This window comes from Natrix helvetica (genome assembly GCF_964273705.1).
Source record: "Natrix helvetica genome assembly, chromosome: 3".
NCBI classification, from domain to species: Eukaryota; Metazoa; Chordata; class Lepidosauria; order Squamata; family Natricidae; genus Natrix; species Natrix helvetica.
The window spans coordinates 105,429,894-105,445,712 of record NC_138549.1 but is presented as its reverse complement, the minus strand read 5'-3'; the positions used below and the strand labels follow the sequence as shown (position 1 = coordinate 105,445,712).

The 15,819-nt window shown below is 35.9% G+C and overlaps 1 protein-coding gene across 4 annotated transcripts in view; it reads left to right on the top strand.

Moving 5' to 3' along the window:
• NFIA (nuclear factor I A) overlaps window positions 1–15,819 on the top strand; it is a 328,546-nt gene that overhangs the window by 234,580 nt on the left and 78,147 nt on the right. For all 4 annotated transcript variants that reach the window (XM_081949314.1, XM_081949313.1, XM_081949312.1 and 1 more), the window contains exon 6: window positions 5,941–6,068. In XM_081949314.1, the coding sequence (XP_081805440.1) occupies window positions 5,941–6,068 (128 nt within the window). The remainder of the gene's footprint in view (window positions 1–5,940; window positions 6,069–15,819) is intronic.

Sequence of the window (15,819 nt, the reverse complement as noted above, 5' to 3'; positions counted from 1 at the left end):
AATATGGATAGAAATAGAATGCTACCAAAAGATGTAGAGTCCTATTGCAAAAAAAACAACAAAAAAAAAACAACCCAACAGTGGATATGATTTTATTTCTACAGGGTTCAAAGTTTATGTTGGAATAACAAAATTACTGAAGGAATACACTAAGTTGCTTTACACACAAAAAATAAAGACACAGAAGTGCCTCCACACCATTAGGTTTCAAACAGGAATTGCTCTTTGCACATCTAATCCATGAATGTTGCATTTGGGGGCAATTGTTTCAAGTGGCAAGTTACCATATTTTTCAAAGTATAATATGCACTGGAGTATAAGACACACCAAGGTTTTGAAGAGACAATTTTTAAAAAAAAGTTTTTGCAGTCTGCAGACCTCCCAAAAACAGGCCCTTCCCCCCCCAAAAAAAGGGGCATGAATAGCCTTTAGGAGGCTTGTAGGGTTCTCCTGGGGGTTGGGGTGGGGGCCAAAAATGAGCAAAAAACAGCTTGTTTTTTGTCAAAAAAAAAGCACGCATAGCCTTTAGGAGGTTTATAGAGTGCTCCTGGAGGCTGCCCCCCTAAAAAAATTGAGCAAAAAAAGGCCCATTTTTTCGCTCATTCCTGTCCTCCCCAGCCCCAGGAGCACACTGCAAGGCTCCTAAAGGCTATGCACGGCCATTTTGGTGAAGGGGCAGGGTTTCAGCAGGCAAAAAATGCTGTATTTGGTGTATAAGACACACCCAGATTTAAAGCCTCTTTTTGAGGGAAAAAGGTGCGCCTTATACTCCGAAAAATACGGTATGTACAATCATCTTTAGAAAAATAAATAGCAGTAGCCATTCCTATGAGACTCAACAACTATAGCACTGCAGTTACTTTTAACCATAAGATGCAATTGCAATCTGTGCAACAGCATCTTATGATGTGACATTCTTTTTGCCTATTGTAAACAGACCAGGCCCTGCTCTCGTGCCTCAGCATTCCTCACAAAAGTGAAAATAGGAAGAGAATGCTAGATACACTCTCTATAAAAATACAGTATTTTTATTTGATCTTTCAAGAGTTACGTCATAATATAGGTACTTCTTAACTTATAACAATTCATTTAGTAACTGTTTGAAGTTAAAACAGCGCTGAAAAAAGTAACTTTTAACTGATCCTTGTATTATAATCATTGCAACATCCACGTGCTCCCATGATCAAAATTTAGATGCCTGGCAACCAATTTTTTTTTTAATGGCCTTTTTTTCCTCCTGAAGAATTGACTTTGTGGGGAAACTTAATTTTAAAAATTGGAAAAAAGATAGTGATATTGAAAAATTAAATGAAAGCAGCAATATTGATTTTGGACCAAATGATAGAGGATTATGAATTTGAACATACTCTGTGTTAAAAGCAGTGTTTTCAATTTCTGAGACATCTGAAATATTAGAACAACTTGTTAAATCCTAAAAAAATATAGACTACCAAATTAAGATATAAGAGGAGATCTTGGTTTTCTCTTTTTTCTATTTACTTTTGTAAGTGTGAAAGGGTTCTGTTCCCCTCCATAATGTCCTAATTCAGTAAACTGCAAGATCACGAAGAAGAAATCAAATCATTGAAGCAGGTTAAGGGAAATAGAGAAGTAACATCTTCATTTCTTATATGTTTAATGGTAATTTTAAAAAAAGACAGCTTGAGATGGGAATGCTCATGGCTTTGCCAGATCATTTATATAGAAATTATGCTTTCTATTCACATTTCTGTCCCATATGTGTAAGACAGTTTAAATTGCTAGGACTGTGATATTGTAAAGAGATTCTATAGTAGAATATAAAAGATTGCAGAACATTGCAAGAACAGTGAACATCTAGATAAAAGGTTGCTGCTATTTTAAGGGTATTTGCTGGGAAAAAAACCCAGTTTGAATAACTTGTTTAAAAATCAGCTCAAAAATAAAGTGCTACAACAAGAAATAATAAAACTACCATCTTAACTCCTTTTGCTGTAATTGATTGCTTCATAACTAACATAGAGTTCTTTTATGTATGTGTTCAGCAAAAGAAGAAAGTTTTATGGAGGTAACATAAAACATTGCCCTACATATAGAATTTTAAAATATAGTTAATCCTACAATACAGGTAGTCCTCGACTTACAACTTACAACTTCATTTAGTTCAAAGTTACATCATCACTGAAAAAAAGTGACTTTTGACCTTTTTTCACACTTACGACCATTACAGCATCCCGACGGTCATGTGATCAAAATTCAGACAGTGGGCAACTAACTCATATTTATGACGATTGCAATGTTCCAGGATCATGTAAAACTCCTTTTGTGACACTCTGACCAGCAAAATCAATTGGAAAGCCAGGTTCACTTAACAGCCCTGTTTATAACTTAACAACTGCAGTGATTCAGAAAGTTTGTAAAATGGGGCAAAACTCACTTAACAAATGTCTCACTTAGCAACATAAATTTTGGGCTCAATTGTGGCCGTAAGTCAAGGACTACCTATATGAACCACCTCTGGCTATTATTTTGTGATAACCGACATACTCATGGTCTTTTCTCCAACTAAGGTGGGGGTCTTAATATGTATCAGTAATCAGTACATCCATTTTTAGAGTTTTGCTTTTTTTATGAGTCCCGAGTACTGTGTATATAATTCTCATTAATTAGACCTAGTCTAAGGCTATTTTCTTCTACTCCAAGATTGTTAAAATAGACATGTTATCAATGATGCTTAAAAGTAAAGCACAGCTGTCATTCTTATCTTCTTCTACAAATACCTGATACAGATAAGAAGCCAAGTAAAATAGTATCAGTAATGAATAGCTGTACAGTATGTTTCCTGTTTCCTCATATTGCTTTTGTAAGGCAAAAAAAGTCTTAAATTATTCACTTCTAAATGTATTTACTTGGAAGCATATTTATATTGATTCCAGTAAATTTACTTCGAAGTACATTTTAGTATTGTTGCCTAGCAAAATGATTGAGGCAATGATTGTATGGTAAGAAAAATCCGTTGTTGACATTTGCATTTCTTCATAAACTTAGGGATCAGAAGGCTTTTTTAGAATTCCTCAGCTATGACAGGACTCTTGTTACAATTATTTTAAAAATAAATGACTAACCATTCATGACATCAAATTAAATGTAAGAGCAGCTGAGGTCAAACTATTATATATGTCCATTTATGTTTACCATATTTGTGTTGTACATCTGCCTGTGTGTAAAAGGAAGGACTTATGAAACAGGGGACACACTGAAGAAGGCATAGTTGTTCCTCTCCTTAAGTTTACAAAGAGAAGAATCATCTCAAATTTCAAAGAACAAAATTTTAAGAAGTGTGGGTTTTCTCAGCAAAGTCTTAGAAACAATGGAACAATGGCAGCGGATTATTACTTTTAATAGAGGTTTTATGGGGAAAAATTGTCTCTGGGTTCACATGGCGGCCAGAATTTTAGCCTCTGAAGGGTCTGCTGTATTTTGTACATAGAAATATGCAATAGATTCATAAAGCTGACAGTAGATTTTCTGACCTTGTCGTGGAAAATCCATTTAGTAAGTTTTGAAATCCAAGGATTTCCTGCTCTCCAGTTCCTCACATTTTTTGTCAGAATTCAAGTCGGCTACTATGATGGTTATATTATGCCATAACCTTGTTACCGGAGGAGGGAGATGTAAATGGCAAGGAGGGAATAATCTTTCTACCCTTCTTCTCAGAACTGTTTTTTAAAACATTTAAAACTGTTTTTGGGCTTCAAGGCCTAAATTTGGGATTTGTACTCTAAAGAAACCAAGATTTTCTTTCATTGGCTCTTTACCTTAACAGTACTTTTGCTTCATTTCTAGGTCCTAATGGATTTGGTCTCTCAATATTTTGTCCTTTCCCTAAAATATTTATTTGCTTATCTAGGTATAATTATTCACACAATTATATTCATTCCTTGTAAAGAACATGTCTACATTAAAATAAATAAAAAATGTCATATGTAAACTATGCGGACAGCACACCAACCATATATATATATATATATATATATTGTAACTTATACTTCAAGTACGGTACCAAAGATAAAATTATCTACATGTATAAAGAAATTCATATATGTATGTATGTATGTATGTATGTATGTATGTATTAGTGTTTTTTAAGCCCACAGCTTGAAGATGGCAGGTGTGATCCTGCCGAAACGTTGCAAAGACAATCTCAACCTTACACGGGAAAAGACCCGAATACAATAAAACAGCATACCTACACCCGTGAAAATCTACGAAAACATATATGTGTGTGTGTGTGTGTGTGTGTGTGTGTGTGTGTGTGTGTTACAACCCCTGGTATGCCTAAATATGGGAGGAAGGTCACTACTCCCTCTTTCTGTCCTTCGGCTTATCACAGAACACCATGCAGGCAGAAAACCATATTTTTATTTTTAATGTTGCCTTTTTTATATTTGTGTTGTATTTGTACTGATAAATAAATAAAGGGAGACTAGTATAGATCTATTTTGAGCTAATTAGCTCTCATCAGTTAGCCATACCCTTACTGGGATTTGAAAATAAAAAAAAAATGGTTTTCTGCCTGCATGGTCTTCTGTGATAAGCCGAAGGACAGAAAGAGGGAGTAGTGACCTTCCTCCCATATTTAGGCATACCAAGGGTTGTAACACAAATACATACATACATACATACATACATACATACATACATACATACATACATACATACATATAGCAAGATTAGGATAAGCCAGGACTCAATAATCATGAATAGAAAAAACTGAGAATGTGATTACCTGCTTAGCAACCAAAATTCTGGTTCCAATTGTGGCTGTAAGATGAGGACTACCTGCACAGTATAAACAAATATGGCCAGGAGCAATATCTCCCAAGTCCTAATATTGTTGCTCTTGTCATGCCAGAACTGTACATGGTACTATGCCGTATGGCTATAAAATGTTAAATTGCTTCAAGGAATATATAACACATAGGAATGTATTAAAAAAAACAAATTTACCTTATCCTGCACCTATTAATTAATATTAATTTTAATTCTTCTTAATATTAATTCTTCTTTAAAAAAACAGAGGGGCATATAAATGTAGCCTGCTGATTGGAACGATCCAACCAATCTTCAAGGATAGCTTCTTAAGACGTATGGAAATAAGCCACACAGCAAGCTTTAAGACAATTTTATTTATTATCTGGAAATGCAATAAAGTGGGTTTCAGATAATTCCCCAAAAGTATAGAGACTCTCCACAGAAGAATTGCTCCTGAACCAATGACTATTTCTCTTCACAAAGAGAAATTCTCTAGGTACATGGATTGCTACATACATACATACATACATACATACATACATACATACATACATACATACATACATCTCATACATGTAGCATACTTTGTTCTTATCTTATATCCTTTGGGGATGAACAGCAAGGGGGGGCTGCACAGCCACTAGCAATGAAGTCCCAACGTAGTGGTGCATCTACCTCAGTCTTAAAATGTACAAGATGTGTATCTAAATCTCCAACCCCTAACAGATGTAACTGAAATTCATGCCTTAAGGAACATTCACACACACACCTTATATGAAATCACATCCTTTTATTTATTGTTCCCCTTTCTCTTTTCAAAAATTGGTTTCTGTTTGCCCAAACTTTAAAGGAAATGCAAGTCCATCTGGGTTTTTTTTCCAGAGAAAATGACTGTCTATAACTATTACACTTCAACTTTCTCCAAGAAAAATGAAGGAAAGCAAAACCTTATTTCCCACTGTAGGGCATGATGGCAAGATGGTTAAAAGATCCAGAAAGTTAACGGGGAAAAAGAAGGTGCAGTAGCTACATCACCTATAGATAAGAACTAGCCATTTGTGCTGGAATGTAACCCTGTAAGATAATCTGATATTTTATTTATCTCCCTTCAGGTTGTGCATTAATGCGTATATGCTTCAATTCTAGTTCCACAAAGCGTCTCAAATCTGTAGAGGATGAAATGGACAGTCCTGGTGAAGAGCCATTCTATACCAGCCAAGGGCGGTCTCCAGGAAGTGGAAGTCAATCAAGTGGATGGCATGAAGTGGAGCCAGGTAAATAAAGTCACCCAGGTGGCTTTGAAGGGAGGGGGAGTTTTTAGCATTCCTGAACTCCATTTACTGATTCTGATAAGAACTACTATTAATGTGTGAATTGGTATTTGAAAGGCTAGGGGAGTTGAATACATCTGCAGCTGTAAATCCTTTGTTAATTTCCATTTTCTTCTTTAGGCAAGCATTTGTAGTGTTGAATAATGGTTTCCATGGTTGTCAAGGTTTTCTTATCCCAAAATATTACCCTCAATTAGATTGGCTTGCCCCCAAAAGGAGAGTACGCTGCAACTGTATTTTATTGTCAAACGACAGATGCTTGATTCTTCTTTAAAAGAAAAAAAGAAAAGAAACACAAAACCTTTCAGATTGTTCACTTACATTGATTTTATTCTGCCATAGCATTGTCAGAAAAGAGGTGCTTTTGTTAATTTGAAAGTTTGTACTGTAGCTTTATTAGGTAATTTTCAAGTCTCTTTTTTTAAATATTTGTACAAGTTGCTACACATTTATTTATTTAAAAGATATCGCCACCCATCAAGCAGCTTATGGGCAGCTTACGACAACCATAAAACCAATAAATAAAACAATAATTGGGAGGTCCCACAGAAGGTTCAGGTATCCAGCTTCCATACCTTCTAATGGTATAATTCCAGCCCATAAGTAAAAAGATAGGTCTCAAGAACCTTCCAAAAGGCTGCAAGGGTGGACATTGTCAAATCGCCAGCAGGAGAGGGTTTCATAAAGTAGCAACAGAAAAGGCTAGAGATCCTGCTAGATGACAAAATTTGAAACGGGGGACTTGGAGCATGCCCACCCTATCTGATCTTAGCAAAAGGTGGTGCTGTAAATAACCAGGCCCCATGCCATGTATGGCTTTAAAGATGACCATCACCTTGAATTGCACTCAGGAAAAAAAATGGAAACCAATTCAGTCAATAAAACACACACACACACAACTTATTTTATGTGTAGTTTCTTCCAAAGTAGCACTAATGATTTCTAGTATACCTCCAGGCTGTTTTGGGTTCCTTGGGAGTTCACCTTATCCTCCATACTTTCAGTATAGGAAACCATTGCGGTAGGATTCTAATGTTATAAGTCACCTGATTTAATGTTTTCTAACCACAAATCCTATAAAGCCTGGGTTCTCTTTTGACATTGGGACAGTTGAGAAGAAGACACATTTAGTTTAGATGAAACGGGTTTTTTTAATCAGCCTTATTTTTCTTTAATTGCTTCCAAGAGAAACTATTTTGGGGTCCTCTATATGGGCCAGTTTCATAGCTGTATGACTGGAAAGGATGAGAGTCAAGGGACGTATCTGGGAGTGGCCAATATTTTTGATGGTCAGCATTTCTCAGATGATTAAATTATTTCTTCCTCTACAATACTGGCCTTAAGCTGGTTTTGTGGTGTTCTGCAACCCTGCCTTCCCACATCAGTATAAGTAGCTTATGTGTCTTTTAACTGCACATTTCTCTGGTGTATTTTTCGGTTTTATATCTGATTGTGTTCTTTGGTATCACCAAAGTAGCTTTAACGTATTTTGAAATAATTTATTAATAAGTAAGTAATAATTTTCAGCTGCTAAAAGATATTTTAGTATCGCTGCTTGATATAATAGAACTTTTATGGAAAAAGAGGACCTTTGATTTTTGTATGAAAATTCTGTCCCTTGCTTGCTGCCTGTTTTATTGTATGCAGTAGTGAAACACAGATACTGATTCTGGATTTCTATTTGTGATTTAACCAAGAAATGGTGAATGAGTGCAACTGGATCATATTATTTCATCATCATAAATTCAATCCAACTGTGATGTTCCATAATCAGGAGAAACAGATAACCTAGAATTTTCTCTGGGTTTACTAACAGAAAAAAGTTAAAAGGGTTAGAAGCAAATAGGTAGATCTTGCTTAATGAGTTTTCATTTGGCAACCATTTGAAGTTATTATGGCACTGAATGAAAGGTTGTTATGACCCAGTCCTCAAATTTACAGCCATTGCAGGAGAAGCAGTGAGATCATCGTCTAATGACTGCAATTGGGATTACCAGAACTGCCATTGCTAAACAGTATGTTCACATGATGTTAATGATGACTTCACTTAATGATGGAAATTTCAGTCCCAATTAGGATCGTTAAGTGAGGACTATAGCTCACTTTAGGGACAAGTGCTGATACATTTCTGGAGGGCCTGGTAAAAATGAGAGAAGTGATGTCCTTAATATGTGTATCATGTGCTGCAAAAGGAAAAAACTCTGAAATTATTAGACCTCAGAAAACAAAATGAACCGACACACATTCAGAGGAAACTTAGTAAAAAATGGAGGAACAAAACACTAAGAGGAATAAACAGGATGAATTGTAGGAAAGAATTAAAATCTGGAATCATTGCTTTGAGATGATGCTCACCAGAGTAATTTGAAATGTTTGTTCCAGTATCAAAAAATCATCAGATATTTACACTTTTTCTTTTCCAGCTTTTTTCTTTGCTAGTTGTTTTAATATAGTGGTACTGACATCAGATAAGTTGTAATATTTTTTTAAAAAAAAATAGAAAGTCATATTTTCATTCATCTCTGGGCAGAGTATGCTTTCCACCTAGTGGGGAAATATATTTCAATATTTTTCTTCCAGTTAAAAAAAATGGGAGAAAGTCTGTTTTAAGCCTTTTGTCTTAATAACCCTTGGTGTTGTTAAATTTTATTGGTACTGCATGATTGATTGCACATCATAATGTAGCATTTCATACATAAGATATGAAAACTGTGGGTTTAAATTAATGCTTTATTGTTGCAAGTGTTGGAATAAACTTTGGAAAGATCATACAGAATATGGACAAGTTTAAGGATATCTACACAGGATATATCTTGGGAGTGGTGTTCCTTTTTTTCCAGTTTCAAGGCAGACAGTATATTAAACACTGAAACTCTGTTGTTGCTCTAAATTTATTCAGTCTCCTAATACACTGTCTTAATTGCAAGATTCTTGCACTGAGCAGGGGGTAGGACTAAAGGAACTCCACTCCTTTCTGACTTTCAAATTCTGTGTTTCTGTGATTTGTGGCTCAGTCAAGCAAAACAGCGCATTAAATCTTCACTCCTAATATTATACTCATGGAGACTCACATCCATTTACCTGCACTCCAGTGTGCTTGGGGAGTTCTCAGGCCTGGAATGCCTGGAGTCTGCCAGAAAAGATGAATTTCCTTTCACACAGGAAGACTCTGCAAAGTAAAACAAAGCAGACATGAAGTAAATTATTTCTGCTTTTCAAATATCTCTTGTGGTATCCGCTTTACCGTTAATTTTATCTCAGCACTTTCATCACGTAAATTTTTGCTAACAGAGAAGGAAGGCAAGAGGAGATAATGAAGATACTTTGGTTGGAAAATCATGCAGCTTCAGGCTTAGATTTGCACTGTACTACAATTCTATAGGTGACTTCATTTTAAAAATTAGTATAATCAATTACATAGCTGTGAATGCACCTAAAAAGCTCTTGGCTTCAAAGTTCTTTTTGTTTTGATTTGCGACAGTCAAATGCACTCTGTGAAGCTGAATAATATAAAAAGTTGTCTTTTACCTTTTTTCTCTCTCCCCTACCCCCCATCAAACTTGCATATTTTAACCCACTAAAGATGCTGTACCCTTCTTAATCAATGTAAACATTTTTAAAATTGACAGTTGTCTGGCCTAATTTTAATAAATATTATCAGCAGATATTTAATTTTAAAATGAAGAGTGTGCTAGCATTCCTTTTAGTTAGAGTGACTATTTTTTCTGCGCCCAAAATAGTTTAGGCACAGAACTACAGTACTACAGTATTTTCAAAAATATGACTATTGCCCCTCCAAAATATGTTTAATTATTTGATACCCTTTCCCCCAAAATAAGACCTCCTGGATAATAAGCCCAATAGGGCTTTTGAGCACATGCGCTAAAATAAGCCTCCCCCCCCCAAAAAATAAGCTCTTCCCGAAAATATTGCAACACAGCAGCAGCCATGAGGTGACCACACTCACCACATCCTATAGCTAAAAAATAATAAGAGCTCCCAGAAAATAAGGCCAAGTGCTTATTTTGGGAGTCAAAAGAAAATAAGACCCTGTCTTATTTTCAAGAAAAGACAGTAATTTTGGAGAAGATCCAATCTAGTTGGCTTGTCTGGTTGCATATTTTTCAGGCATTTTTTTGAATTGGGAGTTATATGCAGCTGGCCAATGATGAACCATGAATGGTAACATAAAGCAAGCTATTACTGTACTATTGTCTGACATTAAAATGCAATTTCAAAAATCAGACTTACTTTAATCATGTTGTAGAGCATGGTTCATAATTTTTTTTCATTGCTTTTTGTAACAAATGCCCATGGTCTGTTGAAACAACATTCTAAAATAAATGTTGTGCTAATCGTATGTATGTATGTATGTATGTATGTATGTATGTATGTATGTATGTATGTATGTATATGTGTGTGTGTCTCTACACACACACACACACACACACACATATATACATATACATATACATATAAAGTTCTTTAGGGTTTGTTCCACTTTCTTTATTACTTTTTCTTGGAAAATGGGAATCTTCTGCTGCTTATAAGTTTCTGTTATGAGCTTTCTTAAGACTAACTATACACAAGTGCAGGTGACTCTGTATGTAAGGGAGCAGTAAGAAATTAGATAAGTACTGTCAGACCTTGTAAAGAATGAGGCAGGATAACCCAGAGTAGAACAGAAAACAAAACAGAAGAAATTCTTCAGGCAACTAGGGAGGAATTCTTTTATTTCCCAACTGAAATATCTTAACAGAAAACAATTACCAAAGTTGGATGTTATCACATGGCACATTTTGGCGTATTGGAATAAGCAGGTTTCACTTTTAATATGACTAATGCACTTCTTTAGCTAATTTTATGGTTACGGCATTGAATTCCAGGATACCATCATGAAAATCATATTCTTAAGTGCTACAGCAATGCTAAGAAAGTCCCAATTGCTACAAAATGTTAGTTTTAAAAGTAAGGGAGAGATCACTTGAATTTGAAGTCTAAATTTAAAATATGTATATTGAGATACAATAGCCTCTTTATATGGTTTGCTCTAGTTAAGGCATGAGGCTAGAAACTGGGAGACTGTAAGTTCTAGCCTGCCATAGTCACAAAAGCCAACTGGGTGACCTTGTACTAGTCACTCTCAGTCAGCCCAATTCAGCTCAGAGGGTTGTTGTGGAAAAATAGGAGAAGGAAAATGTGTTTGATATGTTCGATATTTTGAGTTGTTTATAACAAATAAATATATAAATAAACAAACAAATAAATAAGTTATTATAACTCTAACAATTCCCAATTAAGCTTCTTTTAAAAATCAATTCTCTTTTCACTGTTATGTGTTTCTGAATTTCCCTAAGCAATTAAAATAAGAAGAAAAAGCTACACGGTTTAATTTCCTTTGGATAAAAGCCCACTGAAGAATTAATGGATTCTGTAAAATATGTGCTTTATTTGTAAGTATTTTGTTATATGTTGAGTACTTGTTTGCCTCCCCTTGTAAGCAGAACACAAGGGGAGGCAAATACTCAACAGTCAATCCAGCTGTTATTTGTATTGCTAAAACTGCATCAACAATTCCAGCTATTGCCATCTGACACCTTGTCACTTATCTGTTGACTTTTCTTTTCTGTTATGGGGCATATTCACAAGCATCTTATAAAGCCTATGCCCAAACTTTCATCTTGTAGGTGAGTTATCTGTGCCTAGCTGGGGAATTTTAGAAGTTGGTCCACTTATCTTAAACATTTTGAGATTGACATTGGTTTAAAAGACATTTACCACAGGAATAGGAAATCTCTGTTGGAATAATGTAAATTGCAGAGGCTCTTAAGACTAGTTCACACAATCCCTGTGCTACATTGCAGGATTCAATCTGGGCCCTTCACCAGGCCCAGGGGTTTAGTTTTCTGAGCTTTCAGACTCATGCTGGAGCTCATCTTTAGGGAACCTCTCTCTGTGCTTTGGGCCATTTGATGTGGGGTGTTGCGTGTGACTTTTCAAATGTTGATTGAAGTGTTGATGACTGGCTATTTAGTCATTGGTTGTTGTTTCATGCTTCCAAGCACTCTCCTGCTAAGTACTTGATAAGCTACTAGTAAATCAGCATTTTTGATGACCCACAAAGGGCTCATTCCCCAGGCTTCTATTACTTCCCTGGCTATTTTTGTGCCTGCTTGTCCAACAATCTTAGTAGCCCGCAAAATCGAATGCGTTGATTGAATACATTCAATTTTTCACCTATGATTGTTGGAGGAACAGGGCTTTACTGAGAAATATCCAATATTCAAAATAAGGAGGAGTTTCCTGATGGTGAAAGCTATTATACAGTAGAACAGCCTGCCCCCTGGAGTCATCACTAAGGGTTCTCAAGCAAAAATTAGTTTTTGTCTGGGTGATAATGATAATTCTTTCCCTGGACAAGGAATCCTAACTAGAAGTCCCTTCTAACCTTCAACGATGTGAAATACTTTCTCCCACTTCACTTATTTCCGGGTCACTTATTTACTGCTAGGCACAGTAAAGCAGTGACCCAGCCATCAGTTTTATTTTCTGATAGCTACTAGGCATTTGTGATGTCCAAATATATTTGTGAAATATGTTGTATTGTTCCCTTGGTGGATTTTATTTAATTAAGATGAGGATTTAAAAATGTAGATGGACAAGGAATCATCCAAGTACCAAAAGAGGTATCTGCAAGAGCATTGCTACCTATAGGCCTCATGTCACAAATGTAAAACAATCATTTACTGTATATTCCTGATTAAAGAAACAGAGGCAATCCTATGATAACTTTTTTGGTTTGTTTTTATGTTCTTCTGGTAAGTACTGGAAGCAATTGTCATCTGCTTTCAGGCACACAATATTTCACTGAGCCTAACGAATCATTGTAGCTGCCTTTTGTATACTTTTGTGTACTGTTTACACAGCCCCACTTCAGTTATGCCCCTCTGACTACAGCCAACAAAAATCTATTAATGAATGTGAAACTACAATAAATGCAGCATGTCAATAGTAGTATTTGGAGACAAGTAGGAGCATTCCATTGCAGCCATTAAGTAAAATAATTAAATACCCTTCATTTGTTCTTATAGACCTAGATACGATGACAGAAACTTAGCATTGGAGCAATATGTCTCTCTCTCTCTTTGCAATTTATGGAGCAGCCAGTGACCATTATCTGTGACAATCATCTGTTTCATTGACATTATTGCATTAAAACCATAGAAGATATCGATGGAAGGACTGTCAGAAAATTGCATCTTTTTTCTCTTAGGCAATGCAGTGTATCTGCTGGGATTTTTTTTTTTCTAAATATGAGTCCCTTTCAATATTCCTTCGCTATATGGAACTTGTTTTAGCTTGGTCTTTCCTATTATACCTGTGGAAATCACAAGGGTGGGAGCCATATAATGGGCATTTATCACCCACATATGGCATCTTTCTACAGTTGTTTACTTTTTTTTATAATAAAAGGAAAAATTCTGAACTTTTATGGTTCCAAATATAAAGAGAAGATTAATTACAGGTAGTTCTGTAAACAGTTTATTTAGTGACTGTTTGAAGTTACAACATTAAAAAAGTGACTTATGACTGTTTTTCACACCTATGACCATTGCAGCATTCCCATGGTCATGCGTTCAAAATTCAGATACTTGGCAACTGACTCATAGTTATGACGGTTGCAGTGTCCTGAGGTCATGTGATCACCTTTTGCCACCTTCCGACAAGCAAAGTCAATGGGAAAACCTGATTCACTTAGCAACTGCAGTGATACGCTTAACAACTGTGGCAAGAAAGGTCGTAAAATAGGGCAAAATTCACTTAACAGCTGTCTTGCTTAGTAGCAAAAGTTTTGAGCTCAGTTCTGGTCCTAAGCCAAGGACTACTTGTATTCGTTACTTACCTATTTTCAGAAAGAAACCCACTTGAAGCAGGAGGTAACATATTGGTACCCTCAGAATGAAAGTTTGGATTTGGGAAACCTGGTTTTAGCCAGAATAATATGCGTATATTTAAGTATGTGTGTATTTAAATCCTGAGATTATCTTGGGAAAGTAGCAAGTTTGTTAGAACAGATTTTGCCCCAGCCTTCTCCTATTGTCATTCGTGCATCCTCCGAAGTCTTTCAAAGACTTTTTGCTGACATTGGCTGTCTGATATAAAAGGGGAGAGAGACACTACAGCAGTATCTCTATTTCCTGTCTTCCTCTTTTCCTGCAACTATTACATCACCAGAGATTATTTCAGGTTTTTACAGTTGAGAAATTGACTGAACCTTTGTAATGGAATGGCCAAGTTTGTAAGTTGGAGCACTCTGTAGGTTTCCAGCCTTCTCTTCCAGAAAGTCTTTGGGTCTTTACTCCGGCCCACTTCCTGCTTTGAGGTAGCAGTTTCATAGTTTTTGCTGAAATCACCAGTCTTCCATAATCATCTCACCTGCTGTCCCTACCCCCCCCCCAACCCTTCTGGTGCATAAGAGAGACAGGGTCTTCTTCCTAGAGGATGAAAAGAGAAAACGCAAAAAGAGAAGTGATTTGAAGAAGCAAGAGCCAGTTTGGTCTCATGGTTGAGGCACCAGACTAGAAAGCAGAACATTTTGAATTCAAGTTTTACCTTAGCAGTGAAAGCCAACTGGGTGATCTTAGGCCAGTCATTGTCTCAGTCCAACTCATCTCCCAGGATTTTTTACTTATTTATACACACACACACACACACACACACACAAACACACACTGAATTGAAGTTCATGTGTGTAATGGGGCCATAGTTGCTAATCTAGACTATTCTATCTTTAGAAATTCCCAGTTATTAATCAGAGGCTATGTAGAACTGTGTTAAACCCCACACTTTTACCAATTTGATCCCATAATTTCTGTCCTTTTAAAAAATAAAAAATAAATCCTAAAACTTTTTCCTATTCCAGCAAAGCAGAGCTGAGGGTTATTTCACTCTGTATTCTGTGACTACAGTAGTGACAAATCACACCTCCCTCTTGTGAAGGTGGATTACATGCCTGGACCTATGGCAATGTATCTTATGTGTGTGAAGTGGCAGCTTTTGCAGGTTGTGGCTATAACAGTAATAATATACACTCTGAAGTGTGATATCCTCATGTAAACAGATTGAAGTACTTCATATACATAAAAAAGAATAAATAAATAGTCTGTACTCACTTGTACTGAGAAGTGTCTTCAAATCAAGTTTGATTAAAATTCTCAACATTTTCTGAACACTTCTCCTAGATAATATTAAACGTCAAAATATATACAAGAAAACCGTATGTTCTCCTTGCTACATTTGACACCTGCCCCAAAACTCTGCCTATATGACTTTGGATGAGCCAAGTAACAGAAGATTTTTTTTAAAAAAATACATATTTATAGGAAAGATATATAAGGGTTTCATGGTTGTGCAGAAACTAGAAGAAGAAAGGGAGGTGTGGGAACTGGAATGAAGAGGAGGGGTTGGATGAGAATATGCAACAAGACCCTTTCTACAGTATTTCTCTTTGTGATCGGGGTACTCTATATTAAGGTGGTACATCTTTTCTGAGGCACTCATCAACATTACTAATTATTTAAGCTTAACATTCATTTCTGTCAGTTAAACACAACTATGAACAAATCTATTGCAGGTTTTTTAACTTGCTTTTTTGCTTGTTTCAATTATAATTTTTAGAGGTGGTTTTTTTTTC